The sequence below is a fragment of the Pristiophorus japonicus genome, unplaced genomic scaffold (assembly GCF_044704955.1).
Source record: "Pristiophorus japonicus isolate sPriJap1 unplaced genomic scaffold, sPriJap1.hap1 HAP1_SCAFFOLD_493, whole genome shotgun sequence".
NCBI lineage: Eukaryota > Metazoa > Chordata > Chondrichthyes > Pristiophoridae > Pristiophorus > Pristiophorus japonicus.
The window spans coordinates 372307-391453 of record NW_027254399.1 but is presented as its reverse complement, the minus strand read 5'-3'; the positions used below and the strand labels follow the sequence as shown (position 1 = coordinate 391453).

Below are 19147 nucleotides of genomic sequence, written 5' to 3'. Positions count from 1 at the left end.
TGAGGTCACGGTAATCTGGGACACCGTGAGGTCACGGTAATCTGGGACACTGAGGTCACGGTAATCTGGGACACCGTGAGGTCACGGTAATCTGGGACACCGTGAGGTCACGGTAATCTGGGACACCGTGAGGTCACGGTAATCTGGGACACTGAGGTCACGGTAATCTGGGACACCGAGGTCACGGTAATCTGGGACACTGAGGTCACGGTAATCTGGGACACCGTGAGGTCACGGTAATCTGGGACACTGAGGTCACGGTAATCTGGGACACCGAGGTCACGGTAATCTGGGACACTGAGGTCACGGTAATCTGGGACACCGTGAGGTCACGGTAATCTGGGACACTGAGGTCACGGTAATCTGGGATACCGTGAGGTCACGGTAATCTAGGACACTGAGGTCACGGTAATCTGGGACACTGAGGTCACGGTAATCTGGGACACCGTGAGGTCACGGTAATCTGGGACACTGAGGTCACGGTAATCTGGGACACTGAGGTCACGGTAATCTGGGACACCGTGAGGTCACGGTAATCTGGGACACCGTGAGGTCACGGTAATCTGGGACACCATGAGGTCACGGTAATCTGGGACACTGAGGTCACGGTAATCTGGGATACTGAGGTCACGGTAATCTGGGACACCGTGAGGTTATGGTAACGTGAGACACGGAGCAGTTACGGTAACGTGACACGGTGAGATCACTCTTACCGATGCGCAGCATGAAGTTATTAAACGACTGATAATTGATGTTCATTAAGGTCACTTTCATGGCCAAGGCAAAGTCCGCCAGGTCGGCCAGATGTTGCCAGCTTTCCTGAGCCGAGGTTTCCTGATCCTTCTGTAAAATACAGTCATAATACGGAAATTATACAGCAACCATCCGGAGCAACGGGAGATCGCAGGCACGCACCGGGACACACACACACCGGGGGGTCACACACACCGGGGGGTCACACACACCGGGGGGACACACACACACACCGGGGGGTCACACACACCGGGGGGTCACACACACCGGGGGGTCACACACACACACCGGGGGGTCACACACACACACCGGGGGGTCACACACACCGGGGGGACACACACACACACCGGGGGGTCACACACACCGGGGGGTCACACACACACACCGGGGGGTCACACACACCGGGGGGACACACACACCGGGGGGTCACACACACACACACACACCGGGGGGACACACACACACACACCGGGGGGACACACACACCGGGGGGGGACACACACACACACCGGGGGGACACACACACCGGGGGGTCACACACACACACACACACCGGGGGGACACACACACACACCGGGGGGACACACACACACACACACTGGGGGGTCACACACACACACACACACACACCGGGGGGTCACACACACACACACACACACACACACACCGGGGGGTCACACACACACACACACACACCGGGGGGACACACACACACACACACACACACACCGGGGACACACACACACACACACACACCGGGGGGACACACACACACACCGGGGGGGGACACACACACACACACACACAGGGGGGGGTCACACACACACACACAGGGGGGGGTCACACACACACACACACACCGGGGGGTCACACACACACACACACACCGGGGGGACACACACACCGGGGACACACACACACACACACACACACAGGGGGGGGTCTCACACACACACACACAGGGGGGGGTCACACACACACACACACACACACAGGGGGGGGTCACACACACACACACACACAGGGGGGGGTCTCACACACACACACACACACACACAGGGGGGGTTCTCACACACACACACACACGGGGCCTTGGCCTTACCCTGACTGTACTGTTGTAGCTGCTGGGATGTGTGTCTGGGATTAACCCGGATGCTGCCATGTATGTGCTGCCAATGGTCTTGATTTTGGTGATATTTCGGAACTGTGGCTCATCCAGTAACTGAGGAAGAAAGCAGAATGTGAAGCATTGCTGGAGACCCGTTGATCAGAGCCCAGAGACTTTCTATCTGTGATCATCACTCCCTGCGATAGGACGTGCTAAGCACAGGCTGTTGGGGAGTCAGTCCAGCTCATTGTCAGCTTACAGAGATAGGGAGGGGCGAGGCCATAGAAACATAGAAAATAGGTGCAGGAGCAGGCCATTCGGCCCTTCGAGCCTGCACCACCATTCAATAAGATCATGGCTGATCATTCCCTCAGTACCCCTTTCCTGCTTTCTCTCCATACCCCTTGATCCCTTTAGCCGTAAGGGCCATATCTAACTCCCTCTTGAATATATTTAGTGAATTGACCTCAACAACTTTCTGTGGTAGAGAATTCCACAGGTTCACCACTCTCTGGGTGAAGAAGTTTCTCCACATCTCGGTCTTAAATGGCTTACCCCTTATCCTTAGACTGTGAGCCCTGGTTCTGGACTTCCCCAACATCGGGAACATTCTTCCTGCATCTAAGCTGTCTAAACCCATCAGAATTTTTTATGTTTCTATGAGATCCTCTCATCTTTCTAAACTCCAGTGAATATAAGCCTAGTCGATCCAGTCTCTCCTCATATGTCAGTCCCGCCATCCCAGGAATCAGTCTGGTGAATCTTCGCTGCACTCCCTCAATAGCAAGAACGTCCTTCCTCAAAACTGAATACCAGGATGATAATTTTGATATCAAGACATTGCTTAACCAGGAGCCAATGTAGGTCAGTGAGCACAGGGATGGTGGGTGAGCGGGACTCGGTGCGAGTTAGGACACGGGTTGCCGAGTTTTGGATCATCTCAAGTTTATGGAGGGTCCAATGTGGGAGGTCAGCCAGGAGCGCGATGGAATAGTGAAGTCCAGATATAACAAAGGCATGGATGAAGCAGATGAACTGAGGCGGGGAGAGACGGGCGATGTTATGGAGGTGGAAATAGGCGGCCTTGGTGATGGAGAGGTCTAGGGCCCTGAACTTAAAGAAAGGAAACTTCGGTATGAGACGTGAATTGTCCAGAATATACTGGCAAATGATACTTAAAGGGTTGACGGTGGATAGGCAATGGCAGACATTTAAAGATCACATGGATGAACTACAACAATTGTACATCCCTGTGTGGTGTAAGAATAAAAAAGGGAAGGTGGCTCAACCGTGGCTAACAAGGGAAATTAGGGAAAGTGTTAAATCCAAGGAAGAGGTCTATAAATTGGCAGAAAAAACAGTAAACCTGAGGACTGGGAGAAATTTAGAATTCAGCAGAGGAGGACAAAGGGTTTAATTAGGAGGGGAAAATAGAGTATGAGAGGAAGCTTGCCGGGAACATAAAAACTGACTGCAAAAGCTTCTATAGATATGTGAAGAGAAAAAGATTAGTGAAAACAAATGTAGATCCCTTGCAGTCAGATTCCTATGGACTGGAGGGTAGCTAATGTAACACCACTTTTTGAAAAAGGAGGGAGAGAGAAAGCGGGTAATTATAGACCGGTTAGCCTGACATCAGTAGTGGGGAAAATGTTGAATCAATTATTAAAGATGAAATAGCAGCACATTTGGAAAACAGTGACAGGATTGGTCCAAGTTAGCATGGATTTATGAAAGGGAAATCATGCTTGACAAATCTTATAATGGGGAACAAAGAAATGGCAGACCAATTGAACAAATACTTTGGTTCTGTCTTCACTAACGAAGACATGAATAACCTCCCAAAAGTACTAGGGGTTCGAGGGTCGAGCGAGAAGGGGGAACTGAAGGAAATCCTTATTAGTCAGGAAATGGTGTTCGGGAAATTGAAGGGATTGAAGGCCGATAAATCCCTGGGGCCTGATAGTCTGCATCCCAGAGTACTTAAGGAAGTGGCCCTAGAAATAGTGGATGCATTGGTGATCATTTTCCAACAGTCTATCGACTCTGGATCAGTTCCTATGGACTGGAGGGTAGCTAATGTAACACCACTTTTTGAAAAAGGAGGGAGAGAGAAAGCGGGTAATTATAGATCGGTTAGCCTGACATCAGTAGTGGGGAAAATGTTCAATCAATTATTAAAGATGAAATAGCAGCACATTTGGAAAGCAGTGACAGGATCGGTCCAAGTTAGCATGGATTTATGAAAGGGAAATCATGCTTGACAAATCTTCTAGAATTTTTTGAGGATGTAACGAGTAGAGTGGACAAGGGAGAACCAGTGGATGTGGTGTATTTGGACTTTCAAAAGGCTTTTGACAAGGTCCCACACAAGAGATTGGTGTGCAAAATTAAAGCACATGGTATTGGGGGTAATGTACTGACGTGGATAGAGAACTGGTTGGCAGACAGGAAGCAGAGAGTCGGGATAAACGGATCCTTTTCAGAATGGCAGGCAGTGACTATTGGAGTGCCGCAGGGCTCAGTGCTGGGTCTCCAGCTATTTACAATATACGTCAATGATTTAGATGAAGGAATTGAATGTAATATCTCCAAGTTTGCAGATGACACTAAGCTGGGTGGCGGTGTGAGCTGTGAGGAGGATGCTAAGAGGCTGCAGGGTGACTTGGACAGGTTAGGTGAGTGGACAAATGCATGGCAGATGCAGTATAATGTGGATAAATGTGAGGTTATCCACTTTGGTTGCAAAAACAGGAAGGCAGATTATTATCTGAATGGTGGCAGATTAGGAAAAGGGGAGGTGCAACGAGACCTGGGTGTCATGGTACATCAGTCATTGAAAGTTGGCATACAGGTACAACAGGCGGTGAAGAAGGCAAATGGTATGTTGGCCTTCATAGCTCGGGGATTTGAGTATAGGAGCAGGGAGGTCTTACTGCAGTTGTACAGGGCCTTAGTGAGGCCTCACCTGGAATATTGTGTACAGTTTTGGTCTCCTAATCTGAAGAAGGACGTTCTTGCTATTGAGGGAGTGCAGCGAAGGTTCACCAGACTGATTCCAGGGATGGCAGGACTGACATATGAAGAAAGACTGGATGACTAGGCTTGTATTCACAGGAATTTAGAAGGATGAGAGGGGATCACATCGAAATATATAAATTCTGATGGGACTGGACAGGCTAGATGCAGGAAGAATGTTTCCGATGTTGGGGAAGTCCAGAACCATGGTCACAGTCTAAGGATAAGGGGTAAGTCATTTAGGACTGAGATGAGGAGAAACTTCTTCACTCAGAGAGTGGTGAACCTGTGGAATTCCCTGCTGCAGAGAGTTGTTGAGGCCAGTTGGTTAGATATATTCAAGAGGGAGTTAGATATGGCCCTTACGGCCAAAGTGATCAAGGGGTATGGAGAGAAAGCAGGAAAGGGGTACTGAGGTGAATGATCAGCCATGAACTCATTGAATGGTGGTGCAGGCTCGAAGGGCCGAATGGCCTCCTCCTGCACCTATTTTCTATGTTTCTATGGGTCAGACTCTCAGCCCAGGGTGAAATATGACGCCAAGCTGGTGAGCAGTGTGGTTCCGCCTCAGCCCGTTGCCAGAGAGAGGGGTGGAGTCAGTGTCGAGAGAACGGAGTTAGTGGCGGGGACCAAGAACAATGGCTTTGGTTTTCCCGAGAGTTAGTTGGAGGATATTTCTGCTCATCTAGTACTGCATGTCGGACAAGCAGTGAGAAATTAGAGGCAGTGTGATATCCCTAACCCCACTTCTCCCCATATCCCCCAACCTCACCTCCCCACCTTCTCCCCATATCCCCCAACCCCACCTACCCACCTTCTCCCCATATCCCCCAACCCCACCTCCCCACCTTCTCCCCATATCCCCAACCCCACCTCCCCACCTTCTCCCCATATCCCCCAACCCCACCTACCCACCTTCTCCCCATATCCCCCAACCTCACCTCCCCACCTTCTCCCCATATCCCCCAACCCCACCTACCCACCTTCTCCCCATATCCCCCAACCTCACCTCCCCACCTTCTCCCCATATCCCCCAACCCCACCTACTCACCTTCTCCCCATATCCCCCAACCCCACCTACCCACCTTCTCCCCATATCCCCCAACCCCACCTCCCCACCTTCTCCCCATATCCCCCAACCCCACCTACCCACCTCCCCATATCCCCCAAACCCACCTACCCACCTTCTCCCCATATCCCCCAACCCCACCTTCTCCCCATATCCCCCAACCCCACCTTCTCCCCATATCCCCCAACCCCACCTCCCCCCCATATCCCCCAACCCCACCTCCCCACCTTCTCCCCATATCCCCCAACCCCACCTTCTCCCCATATCCCCCAACCCCACCTTCTCCCCATATCCCCCAACCCCACCTCCCCACCTTCTCCCCATATCCCCCAACCCCACCTTCTCCCCATATCCCCCAACCCCACCTTCTCCCCATATCCCCCAACCCCACCGACCCACCTTCTCCCCATATCCCCCAACCCCACCTACCCACTTTCTCCCCATATCCCCCAACCCCACCTTCTCCCCATATCCCCCAACCTCACCTACCCACCTTCTCTCCATATTCCCCAACCCCACCTACCCACCTTCTCCCCATATCTCCCAACCCCACTTCTCCCCATATCCCCCAACCCCACCTCCCCACCTTCTCCCCCAACCCCACCTCCCCCCCATATCCCCCAATCCCACCTCCCCATATCCCCCAACCCCACTTCTCCCCATATCCCCCAACCCCACCTCCCCATATCCCCCAACCCCACCGACCCACCTTCTCCCCATATCCCCCAACCCCACCTACCCACCTTCTCCCCATATCCCCCAACCCCACCGACCCACCTTCTCCCCATATCCCCCAACCCCACTTCTCCCCATATCCCCCAACCCCACCTACCCACCTTCTCCCCATATCCCCCAACCCCACCTACCCACCTTCTCCCCATATCCCCCAACCCCACCTCCCCACCTTCTCCCCATATCCCCCAACCCCACCTACCCACCTTCTCCCCATATCCCCCAACCCCACTTCTCCCCATATCCCCCAACCCCACCTCCCCACCTTCTCCCCATATCCCCCAACCCCACCTCCTCACCTTCTCCCCATATCCCCCAACCCCACCTACCCACCTTCTCCCCATATCCCCCAACCCCACCTACCCACCTTCTCCCCATACCCCCCAGCCCCACCTACTCCCCATATCCCCCAACCCCACCTACCCACCTTCTCCCCATATCCCCCAACCCCACTTCTCCCCATATCCCCCAACCCCACGTCCCCACCTTCTCCCCATATCCCCCAACCCCACCTACCCACCTTCTCCCCATATCCCCCAACCCCACCTACCCACCTTCTCCCCATATCCCCCAACCCCACCTCCCCACCTTCTCCCCATATCCCCCAACCCCACCTACCCACCTTCTCCCCATATCCCCCAACCCCACTTCTCCCCATATCCCCCAACCCCACCTCCCCACCTTCTCCCCATATCCCCCAACCCCACCTCCTCACCTTCTCCCCATATCCCCCAACCCCACCTACCCACCTTCTCCCCATATCCCCCAACCCCACTTACCCACCTTCTCCCCATACCCCCCAGCCCCACCTACTCCCCATATACCCCAACCCCACCTACCCACCCTCTCCCCGTATCCCCCAGCCCCCTTATCCCTAGGCCCCTTCTCTCCCCAGTATATATTGACATTCTCTGCTGCCTGGGAACTTGCTCTCCGATCGGGTGACAAGTTTTCCCTGTCACCTCTCCTACTCCTTCATCGGCCGCTGGGTCCCTGGGGTTTGAGAATGGCTACAAATCAGGCAGGTTCAAAGCCCTACTTACACCATCGAAATCTGAGATTATTTCGTTGAGGAATCGCAGGCACTCGATACCCCCATTGTTAATGCTCTCCTCAGTGTAGAAATCCGAGAAATTGGGGATCGATGCAAACATGACTCCAATCTCATCATACGACTGACTGTACAGTTCCTGTAGGGGCAACATGTCAGAGGGAACATTTTAGTGACTTCTTCCAGAGCTGTGGTAGAGAGAGAGAGAGAGTGAGGGAGGGGGATTGGGGGAGAGGGAGACAGAAGGGACAGAGTGAGAGAGGGGGATTGGGGGAGAGGGAGACAGAAGGGACAGAGAGAGAGAGTGAGAGAGGGGGATTGAGGGAGAGAGACAGAGAGAGAGTTTGAGAGGGTTTGTGTTCGAGAGGGATTGGGGGAGAGAGAGGAAAATCAGATGGAGAGAGAGAAGGAGGGAAATAAATGGATCCTCATCAGTCACCTCATCGCGCTTCTTGGAGCCCAGGAAGTGTCGAGCAACGTGCTCCGGTAACATGTTTGTGACAAGTGCTTCATTCCATCGCCGCATTTCATAAACCCGCTCTTTCTGCTCGTGAACATCAATCTTCCACATGAACAGAGTCCGTGCTAACTTCTCCACCTGAGAGAGGGGGACCTCAGTATCAATGGGAACAATAAAGCACAGGGAATAATACCCTGCAGTAATACTCAGCACCTAGACCTCTGCTTATTCCTGCTATAAAACAGTCAGCATTTCCAGTACCAGTGGAGTCAAGGCACTGATCTACACAGAGATTCCTCTCTGAAACACCCCTCGGTCAGACCCCACCACGGGCACTGCACCTCTGGAGGGTTCATTGGCCTTGGAGCGGTAACAGTGCAGATCATAGAGTCATAGAACGGTTACAGCACATAAGGCCATTGGGCCCATCAAACCTATGCCACTCCCCCACCCTTTCCCCATAGCCATGATCGAGTCGGCCTCCCCCACCCTCTCAGGCCGTGTATTCCAGATCCTAACCACTCGCTGTGTAAAAACATTTTTCCTCATGTTGCCTTTGGTCCTTCTGTCAATCACCTTAAATCTGTGTCCTCTGGTTCCCGACCCCTCCACCAATGGGAACAGTTTCTCTCTACTCTGTCCAGACCCCTCATGATTTTGAACACCTCGATCAAATCTCCTCTCAACCTTCTCTGCTCCAAGGAGAACAACCCCAGCTTCTCCAGTCTATCCCCGTCACTGAAGTCCCTCATCCCTGGAACCATTCTCGTAAATCCCCTCTGCTCCCTCTCTCAGGCCTTCACATCCTTCCTAAAGTGTGGTGCCCAGAATTGGACACAATACTCCAGTTGAGGCTGAACTAGTGTTTTATACAGGTCCATCATAACTTCCTTGTTTTTGTACTGTATGCCTCTATTTATGAAGCCCAGGATCCCGTATCCTTTCTCAACACACATCCCCAGGTCTCTTTGTTCGCCCTTTACGATTGCACCCTTTAGTTTATATTTCCTCCCTTTTTTTCTATCAAAGTGCATTACTTCATATTTTTCTGCGTTAAATTCCATCTGCCCCGTGCCCGCCCATCCCACCAGCCTGTCTGTCTTCCTGAAGTCTATCACTATCCTCCTCACTGTTCACTATACTTCCAAGTTTTGTGTCATCTGTAAATTTTGAAATTGTGCCCTGTACACCCACAACCAGGTCATTAATATATATCAGGAAAAGCAGTGGTCCCAGTCCCGACCCCTGGGGAACACCACTGTATACCTTCCCCCAGTCCCAGAAACAACTGTTCCCCACTACTCTCTGTTTCCTGTCACTGAGACAATCCCGTATCCATACTGCCCCTGTCCCTTTTAGGGCTTCAACTTTGCTGCAAGCCGATTATGTGGCACTTTATCAAACGCCTTTTGGAATTCCATGTCCACCACGTCGACCACATTGTCCTCATCAACCCTCTCTGTTACCTCATCAAAAAACTCTCAACTTGGTTAAATATGATTTGCCTTAATCAATCAGTGCTGGCTTTCCTTCATTAATCCACCCCTATCCAAGTGACTTAATTTTGTCCTGATTATTGTTTCTAAAGACTTCCCCACTACCGAGGTTAAACTGACCAGCCTATAGTTGCTGGGTTTATCTTTACACCCTTTTTGGAACATAGAAACATAGAAAATAGGTGCAGGAGTAGGCCATTCGGCCCTTCGAGCCTGCACCACCATTCAATGAGTTCATGGCTGATCATTCCCTCAGTACCCCTTTCCTGCTTTCTCTCCATACCCCTTGATCCCCTTTAGCCGTAAGGGCCACATCTAACTCCCTCTTGAATATATCCAATGAACTGGCCTCAACAACTCTCTGCGGCAGGGAATTCCAGGGTGTAACATTTGCAATTCTCCAGTTCTCTGGCAGCTCTCCCGTATCGAAGGAGGATTGGAAGATTAGGGCCAGTACCTCCGTGATTTCTTCCTTCCCTTCCCTCAGAGTTCTAGGATACCAGTTGATGTGGTATATTTGGACTTTCAGAAGGCGTTCGACAAGGTCCCACACAAGAGATTGATGTGCAAAGTTAGAGCACATGGGATTGGGGGCAGTGTACTGACATGGATTGAGAACTGGTTGTCAGACAGGAAGCAAAGAGTAGGAGTAAATGGGTACTTTTCAGAATGGCAGGCAGTGACTAGTGGGGTACCACAAGGTTCTGTGCTGGGGCCCCAGCTGTTTACACTGTACATTAATGATTTAGATGAGGGGATTAAATGTAGTATCTCCAAATTTGCGGATGACACTAAGTTGGGTGGCAGTGTGAGCTGCGAGGAGGATGCTGTGAGGCTGCAGAGCGACTTGGATAGGTTAGGTGAGTGGGCAAATGCATGGCAGATGAAGTATAATGTGGATAAATGTGAGGTTATCCACTTTGGTGGTAAAAACAGAGAGACAGACTATTATCTGAATGGTGACAGATTAGGAAAAGGGGAGGTGCAAAGAGACCTGGGTGTCATGGTACATCAGTCATTGAAGGTTGGCATGCAGGTGCAGCAGGCGGTTAAGAAAGTAAATGGCATGTTGGCCTTCATAGCAAGGGGATTTGAGTACAGGGGCAGGGAGGTGTTGCTACAGTTGTACAGGGCCTTGGTGAGGCCACACCTGGAGTATTGTGTACAGTTTTGGTCTCCTAACTTGAGGAAGGACATTCTTGCTATTGAGGGAGTGCAGCGAAGGTTCACCAGACTGATTCCCGGGATGGCGGGACTGACCTATCAAGAAAGACTGGATCAACTGGGCTTGTATTCACTGGAGTTCAGAAGAATGAGAGGGGACCTCATAGAAACATATAAAATTCTGACGGGGTTAGACAGGTTAGATGCAGGAAGAATGTTCCCAATGTTGGGGAAGTCCAGAACCAGGGGTCACAGTCTAAGGATAAGGGGGTAAGCCATTTAGGACCGAGATGCGGAGGAACTTCTTCACCCAGAGATTGGTGAACCTGTGGAATTCTCTACCACAGAAAGTTGTTGAGGCCAATTCACTAAATATATTCAAAAAGGAGTTAGATGAGGTCCTTACTACTAGGGGGATCAAGGGGTATGGCGAGAAAGCAGGAATGGGGTACTGAAGTTGAATGTTCAACCATGAACTCATTGAATGGCGGTGCAGGCTAGAAGGGCCGAATGGCCTACTCCTGCACCTATTTTCTATGTTTCTATGTTTCTATCCCATCTGGTCCTGGTGACTTATCGACTTTAAGTACAGCCAGCCTCGTCTTATCAATTTTTATCTCATCCAGTATCTTCACCACCTCCTCCTTTACTCGATCCATGGCAGCATCTTCTTTGCTGAAGACCGATGCAAAGTATTCAGGCAAAGGTTGAGGAGGTTGGGCCTCTACTCATTGGAATTCAGAAGAATGAGAGGTGATCTTATCGAAACGTATAAGATTATGAGGGGGCTTGACAAGGTGGATACAGAGAGGATGTTCCCACTGATGGGGGAGACTAGAACTAGGGGGCATGGTCTTAGAATAAGGGGCCGCCCATTTAAAACTGAGATGAGGAGAAATTTCTTCTCTCAGAGGGTTGTAAATCTGTGGAATTTGCTGCCTCAGAGAGCTGTGGAGGCTGGGTCAGTGAATATATTTAAGGCAGAAATAGACAGTTTCTTAAACGATAAGTGGATAAACGGTTATGGGGAGCGGGCAGGGAAGTGGAGCCGAGTCCATGATCTGATCAGATCAGCCATGATCGTATTAAATGGTGGAGCAGGCTCGAGGGGCCGTATGGCCGACTCCTGCTCCTATTTCTTACGTTCTTATGTTCTTATGTACTCATTTAGTACCTCAGCCATGCCCTCTGTCTCCATGTTGGTCTCTAATCGGCCCCACCCCCCTGTGACTACCCGTTTACTATTTAGATGCCTACGGAAGACTTTGGATGAACTTTTATGTTGGCTGCCCTCTCCTTGCCCCTCTTGCACTGGGGTGTCAGCCTTGTTTCTCCAGAATGATACCAGGGCCAAAAGGGATAGAGGTTGCATCGAGTGGGCTTGTATCCCCTCGAGTATAAAACATTAAGGGGTGATTTAATTGAGGTGTTTACGATGATTAAAGGAGACCGCAGGTAGAGAGAAACTATTTCCTCTGGTGGGGGAGGGGGAGAGAGCCTTAAAATTAGAGCCAGGCCATTTAGAAAGAAAGACTTGCATTTATATAGTGCCTTTCACAACCATCGGACGTCTCAAAGCGTTTTACAGCCAATGAAGTACTTTTGGAGTGTAGTCACTGTTGTAATGTGGAAAACGCAGCAGCCAATTTGCGCACAGCAAGCTCCCACACACAGCAATGTGATAATGGCCAGAACATGTGTTTTAGTGATGTTGATTGAGGGATAAATATTGGCCCCAGGACACCGGGGAGAACTCCCCCTGGTCTTCTTTGAAATAGTGGCCATGGGATCTTTTAAGTCCATGTGAGAGCAGACGGGGCCTCGGTTTAACGTCTCATCCAACAGTGCGGCGCTCCCTCAGTACTGCACTGGGCGTGTCAGCCTAGATTTATGTGCTCAGGTTCCTGGCGTGGGACTTGAACCCACAACCTTCTGACTCAGAGGCGAGGGTGCTGCCCACTGAGCCACGTATCAGGGTGATCTCAGGAAACACCTCTTCACACAAAGGCTGTTGGAAATCTGGAACTCTTGCTCCCAAAAGGCTGTGGATGCTGGCGGTCAATTGGAAAATGTTGTTGGGTAGTAATCTCCGGGTTACTCCCGGTGCCACGTGTTAATGAGTATAATAGAAGGGTAGAGAGGATGAACAGGTGGCTGGAGAGTTGGTGTAGGAGGGAGGGCTTTAAATTCCTGAGGCATTGGGACCACTTCTGGGGGAGATGGGACCTGTACAAACCGGACGGGTTACACCCCAACAGTGCCGGGACCAATATCCTCGCGGGGAGTTTTGCTCGTGCTGTTGGGGAGAGTTTAAACTAGCTTGGCAGGGGGATGGGAACCTGAGAACACATTCAATAGGGAAGGAAGTAAAGCTGAAATTGGATAGCAAGAATCTAGAAAGCAAATCTCTTACACAGAGGAAACAGGGTTTAGTGTGTAGTAAGCAAGGAGGTCTTCCTGTGTTAAATGGTATATACTTTAATGCAAGGAGTATAGCGAATAAGACGGATGAGCTGAGAGCACAGGTAGACATTTGGGAGTATGACATTATAGCCATTACAGAAACATGGCTGAAAGAGGGGCAGGTTTGGCAGCTCAATATTCCTGGTTACAGGATTTTGAGACAAGATAGAGAGGGGGGTAAAAAGGGAGGGGCGCAGTACTGATTAAAGAAACTATTCCAGCGGTGAGGAGGGATGATATGTTAGAGGGATCATCAAATGAGGCCCTATGGGTCGAATTGAAAAATAAAAAAGGGGCGATCACATCGCTGGGCATGTATTATAGACCCCCAAACAGTGGGAGGGAGATAGAGGAGCAAATATGTCGGCAAATTGCTGTGAAGTCCAAAAACCATAGGGTAGTAATAGTCGGGGATTTTAACTATCCAAATATTGATTGGGACAAATTTAATGTGAAGGGTATAGAGGGTATGGAATTCTTGAAATGCATTAAAGAGAACTTTTTTAGTCAGTATGTAACAAGCCCAACACGAGAGGGGGCGGTCTTTGATTTAGTTTTGGGGAATGAAGCTGGGCAGGTGGAAGGGGTATTAGTGGGGGAGCACTTGGGTGCCAGTGATCATAATTCAGTCAGATTCAAGTTGGTTAGGGATAAGGACAAGGATAGGCCTGGAATAAAAGTCCCGAATTGGGGAAAAGCTAAGTTAAGGAGTGATTTGGCCATGGTGGACTGGAAACAGCTACTTGTGGGTAAATCAGTGTCGGAACAGTGGGAGGCATTTAAGGAGGAGATCCGGAAGGCTCAGGCCAAACATGTGTCCTTAAAGAAAAACACTGGGAAAAATAATTCTGGAGTCCCCTGGATGTCTAGGGACTTACAGGGGAGGGTAAAGAAAAAAAGGGATGCTTATGTCAAATACCAACGGCTAAATACTGTAGAATCTTTAGAGGAATATAGAAAGTTAAGAGGCAAAATTAAAAAGGATATTAGGAATGCTAAGAGAGAGCACGAGAAATTCTTGGCCAGTAAAATTAAGGAAAACCCTAAGATGTTCTATAAATACATTAAGAGTAAGAGGGTAACTAAAGAAAGGGTAGGGCCTATTAGAGACCATGAGGGTAGTCTTTGTGTGGAGGCGGAAGATGTTGGGAGGGTTCTTAACAAATACTTTGCATCTGTTTTCACAAAGGAAAGGGGCAATTCAGATACTGCTATCCAGGAGGAGTGTGAAATAAATATAGTGAGAGAGGAGGTACGAAGGGGTTTAGCAGCTTTGAAAGTAGATAAGTCCCCAGGCCCGGATGAAATGCATCCCAGGCTGTTGAGTGAAGTAAAAAAGGAAATAGCAGAAGCCTTGACCATAATTTTCCAGTCCACTTTGGAGGATTGGAGGACTGCTAATGTGGTGCTCTTGTTTAAGAAGGGAGAAAGGGATAGGCCGAGTAATTACAGGCCTGTCAGCCTAACCTCAGTGGTGGGAAAATTATTGGAAAAAATCCTGAAAGACAGGATAAATCTATATTTGAAAGGCATTAATTAGGGACAGTCAGCACGGATTTGTTAAGGGAAGATCGTGTTTGATGAACCCGATTGAATTTTTCGAGGAGGTAACCAGGAGGGTCGATGAGGGCAGTGTGTATGATGCAGTGTATATGGACTTTAGCAAAGCTTTTGATAAGGTCCCACATGGCAGACTAGTCACGAAAGTAAAAGCCCCTGGGATCCAGGGCAAAATGACAAGTTGGATCCAAAATTGTCTCAGAGGCAGGAAGCAAAGGGTAATGGTTGATGGATGTTTTTGTGACTGGAAGGATGTTTCCAGTGGGGTTCCGCAGGGCTCAGTACTGGGTCCCTTGCTTTCTGTGGTATATATCAATGATTTAGATTTGAATATTGGAAGTATGACTAAGAAGTTTGCAGACGACACTAAAATTGGCTGTGTGTTTGATAATGAAGAGGAAAGTCATGGGTTGCAGGAGGATATCAATCGACTGGTCAGGTGGGCAGAGCAGTGGCAAATGGAATTTAATTCAGAGAAGTGTGAGGTGATGCACTTTTGGAGGGCTAATAAGGAAAGGGTATACACATTAAGCGGTAGGCCACTTAATAGTGTAGATGAACAAAGGGACCTTGGAGTACTTGTCCACAGATCCCTGAAAGTAGCAGGCCAGGTGGATAAGGTGTTAAGAAGGCATACGGAATGTTTGCCTTTATTGGCCGAGGCATAGAATATCAGAGCTGGGAGGTTATGCTTAAATTGTATAATACTCTGGTTAGGCCACAACTGGAGTATTGCGTGCAGTTCTGGTCGCCGTATTATAGGAAGGATGTGATTGCACTAGAGAGGGTGCAGAGGAGATTTATTATGCCTGGAATGGAGAATCTTAGTTATGAGGACAGATAGGATAGGCTGGGTTTGTTCTCATTGGAAACAGAGGAGATTGAGAGGAGACCTCATCGAGGTGTACAAAATATTGAGGGGCCTGGACATAGTGGATAGTAAGGGTCCATTTCCATTGGTGGAGGGGTCTGTTACGAGGGGGCATAGTTTTAAGGTGGTTGTTGGAAGGTTTAGAGGGGATTTGAGGGGGCTTCTTTACACAGAGGGTTGTGGGGATCTGGAACTCGCTGCCTGGAAGAGTGGTGGATGCAGAAACCCTCACCACTTTTAAGAGATGGTTGGATGTGCACTTAAAGTGCAGTAACCTGCAGGGTTACGGACCTAGAGCTGGTAATTGGGATTAGACTGGATGACCTTTTGTTGGACGGTGCAGATATAATGGTAAGTACTGCGGGGAATAGAATACGGCCAGGGTGATCTCCTGGACTAGTGTCGATCGCCTGGATGGGTCAGAGAGGAATTTTCCCAGATATTTTTCTCCCTAAATGGGCCTGGGTTTTTATCTGGTTTTTGCCTCTCCCAGGAGATCACATGACTCCGGTTGGGGTGGAGTGTAGAATGTTTCAGTGTAAGGGGTGTCGCAGTTGTGTGAGGCGGACTGGTTGGGCTGGGTGCTCTTTGCCTTTCCGTCATTGTTCATAGGTTTATATGTAACCTTCAGGGCTGCTGACCGAGGGCCGTGTGGCTCTTTGTCGGCCGGCGGGACATGATGGGATGGAATGGCCTCCTTCTGTGCTGTAAATTTCTGTGTTTCTATGTTAAGGGAATCAAGGCATATGAAGCAAAGGTGGAAAATGATCTAATTGAAAGGCAGAGTCGGCTCGAGGGGCTGAATGGTCTCCTCCTGTTCCTGTGTAACAGACTCGAGGGGCTGAATGGCCTCCTCCTGTCCCTGTGTAACAGGCTCGAGGGGCTGAATGGTCTCCTCCTGTTCCTGTGTAACAGACTCGAGGGGCTGAATGGCCTCCTCCTGTTCCTGTGTAACAGGCTCGAGGGGCTGAATGGTCTCCTCCTGTTCCTGTGTAACAGGCTCGAGGGGCTGAATGGCCTCCTACTGTTCCTGTGTAACAGGCTCGAGGGGCTGAATGGGCCTCCTCCTGTTCCTGTGTAACAGGCTCGAGGGGCTGAATGGTCTCCTCCTGTTCCTGTGTAACAGGCTCGAGGGGCTGAATGGCCTCCTCCTGTTCCTGTGTAACAGGCTCGAGGGGCTGAATGGGCCTCCTCCTGTTCCTGTGTAACAGGCTCGAGGGGCTGAATGGGCTCCTCCTGTTCCTGTGTAACAGGCTCGAGGGACTGAATGGGCCTCCTCCTGTTCCTGTGTAACAGGTTCGAGGGGCTGAATGGGCCTCCTCCTGTTCCTGTGTAACAGGTTCGAGGGGCTGAATGGTCCTCCTCCTGTTCCTGTGTAACAGGTTCGAGGGGCTGAATGGTCTCCTCCTGTTCCTGTGTAACAGGTTCGAGGGGCTGAATGGGCCTCCTCCTGTTCCTGTGTAACAGACTCGAGGGGCTGAATGGGCCTCCTCCTGTTCCTGTGTAACAGGTTCGAGGGGCTGAATGGGCCTCCTCCTGTTCCTGTGTAACAGGCTCGAGGGGCTGAATGGCCTCCTCCTGTTCCTGTGTAACAGACTCGAGGGGCTGAATGGGCCTCCACCTGTTCCTGTGTTACAGACTCGAGGGGCTGAATGGCCTCCTCCTGTTCCTGTGTAACAGACTCGAGGGGCTGAATGGTCTCCTCCTGTTCCTGTGTAACAGGCTCGAGGGGCTGAATGGTCTCCTCCTGTTCCTGTGTAACAGGCTCGAGGGGCTGAATGGTCTCCTCCTGTTCCTGTGTAACAGGCTCGAGGGGCTGAATGGTCTCCTCCTGTTCCTGTGTAACAGGCTCGAGGGGCTGAATGGCCTCCTCCTGTTCCTGTGTAACAGGCTCGAGGGGCTGAATGGGCCTCCTCCTGTTCCTGTGTAACAGGCTGAATGGGCTCCTCCTGTTCCTGTGTAACAGGCTCGAGGGGCTGAATGGGCCTCCTCCTGTTCCTGTGTAACAGGTTCGAGGGGCTGAATGGTCTCCTCCTGTTCCTGTGTAACAGGTTCGAGGGGCTGAATCGGCTCCTCCTGTTCCTGTGTAACAGGTTCGAGGGGCTGAATGGGCCTCCTCCTGTTCCTGTGTAACAGACTCGAGGGGCTGAATGGCCTCCTCCTGATCCTGTGTAACAGACTCGAGGGGCTGAATGGCCTCCACCTGTTCCTGTGTAACAGACTCGAGGGGCTGAATGGCCTCCTCCTGTTCCTGTGTAACAGGCTCGAGGGGCTGAATGGGCCTCCTCCTGTTCCTGTGTAACAGGCTCGAGGGGCTGAATGGCCTCCTCCTGATCCTGTGTAACAGACTCGAGGGGCTGAACGGCCTCCACCTGTTCCTGTGTAACAGACTCGAGGGGCTGAATGGCCTCCTCCTGTTCCTGTGTAACAGACTCGAGGGGCTGAACGGTCTCCTCCTGTTCCTGTGTAACAGGCTCGAGGGGCTGAATGGCCTCCTCCTGTTCCTGTGTAACAGACTCGAGGGGCTGAATGGTCTCCTCCTGTTCCTGTGTAACAGGCTCGAGGGGCTGAATGACCTCTTCCTGTTCCTGTGTAACAGGCACGAGGGGCTGAATGGCCTCCTCCTGATCCTGTGTAACAGACTCGAGGGGCTGAATGGCCTCCTCCTGTTCCTGTGTAACAGGCTCGAGGGGCTGAATGACCTCCTCCTGTTCCTGTGTAACAGACTCGAGGAGCTGAATGGGGCTCCTCCTGTTCCTGTGTAACAGGCTCGAGGGGCTGAATGGGCCTGCTGTTCCTGTGTAACAGGCTCGAGGGGCTGAATGGGGCTCCTCCTGTTCCTGTGTAACAGGCTCGAGGGGCTGAATGGCCTCCTCCTGTTCCTGTGTAACAGGCTCGAGGGGCTGAATGGGCCTCCTCCTGTTCCTGTGTAACAGGCTCGAGGGGCTGAATGGGCCTCCTCCTGTTCCTGTGTAAGAGGCCCGAGGGGCTGAATGGCCTCCTCCTGTTCCTGTGTAACAGGCTCGAGGGGCTGAATGGCCTCCTCCTGTTCGTGTGTAACAGGCTTGAGGGGCTGAATGGCCTCCTCCTGTTCCTGTGTAACAGGCTCGAGGGGCTGAATGGTCTCCTCCTGTTCCTGTATAACAGGCTCAAGGGGCTGAATGGCCTCCTCCTGTTCCTGTGTAACAGCCTCGAGGGGCTGAATGGCCTCCTCCTGTTCCTGTGTAACAGACTCGAGGGGCTGAATGGCCTCCTCCTGTTCCTGTGTAACAGACTCGAGGGGCTGAATGGCCTCCTCCTGTTCCTGTGTAACAGGCTCGAGGGGCTGAATGGCCTCCTCCTGTTCCTGTGTAACAGGCTCGAGGGGCTGAATGGCCTCCTCCTGTTCCTGTGTAACAGGCT

The 19147-nt window shown here is 50.9% G+C and overlaps 1 protein-coding gene across 1 annotated transcript in view; it reads right to left on the bottom strand.

Annotated features, from left to right (window-relative positions):
• Positions 1–19147, bottom strand: part of adcy3a (adenylate cyclase 3a) — a gene marked incomplete at its 5' end in the record, with an annotated part of 276081 nt that overhangs the window by 10625 nt on the left and 246309 nt on the right. The window contains 4 exons of the mRNA XM_070873493.1: positions 714–843; positions 1856–1975; positions 7724–7870; positions 8171–8329. Of these exons, the coding sequence (XP_070729594.1) occupies positions 714–843; positions 1856–1975; positions 7724–7870; positions 8171–8329 (556 nt within the window). The remainder of the gene's footprint in view (positions 1–713; positions 844–1855; positions 1976–7723; positions 7871–8170; positions 8330–19147) is intronic.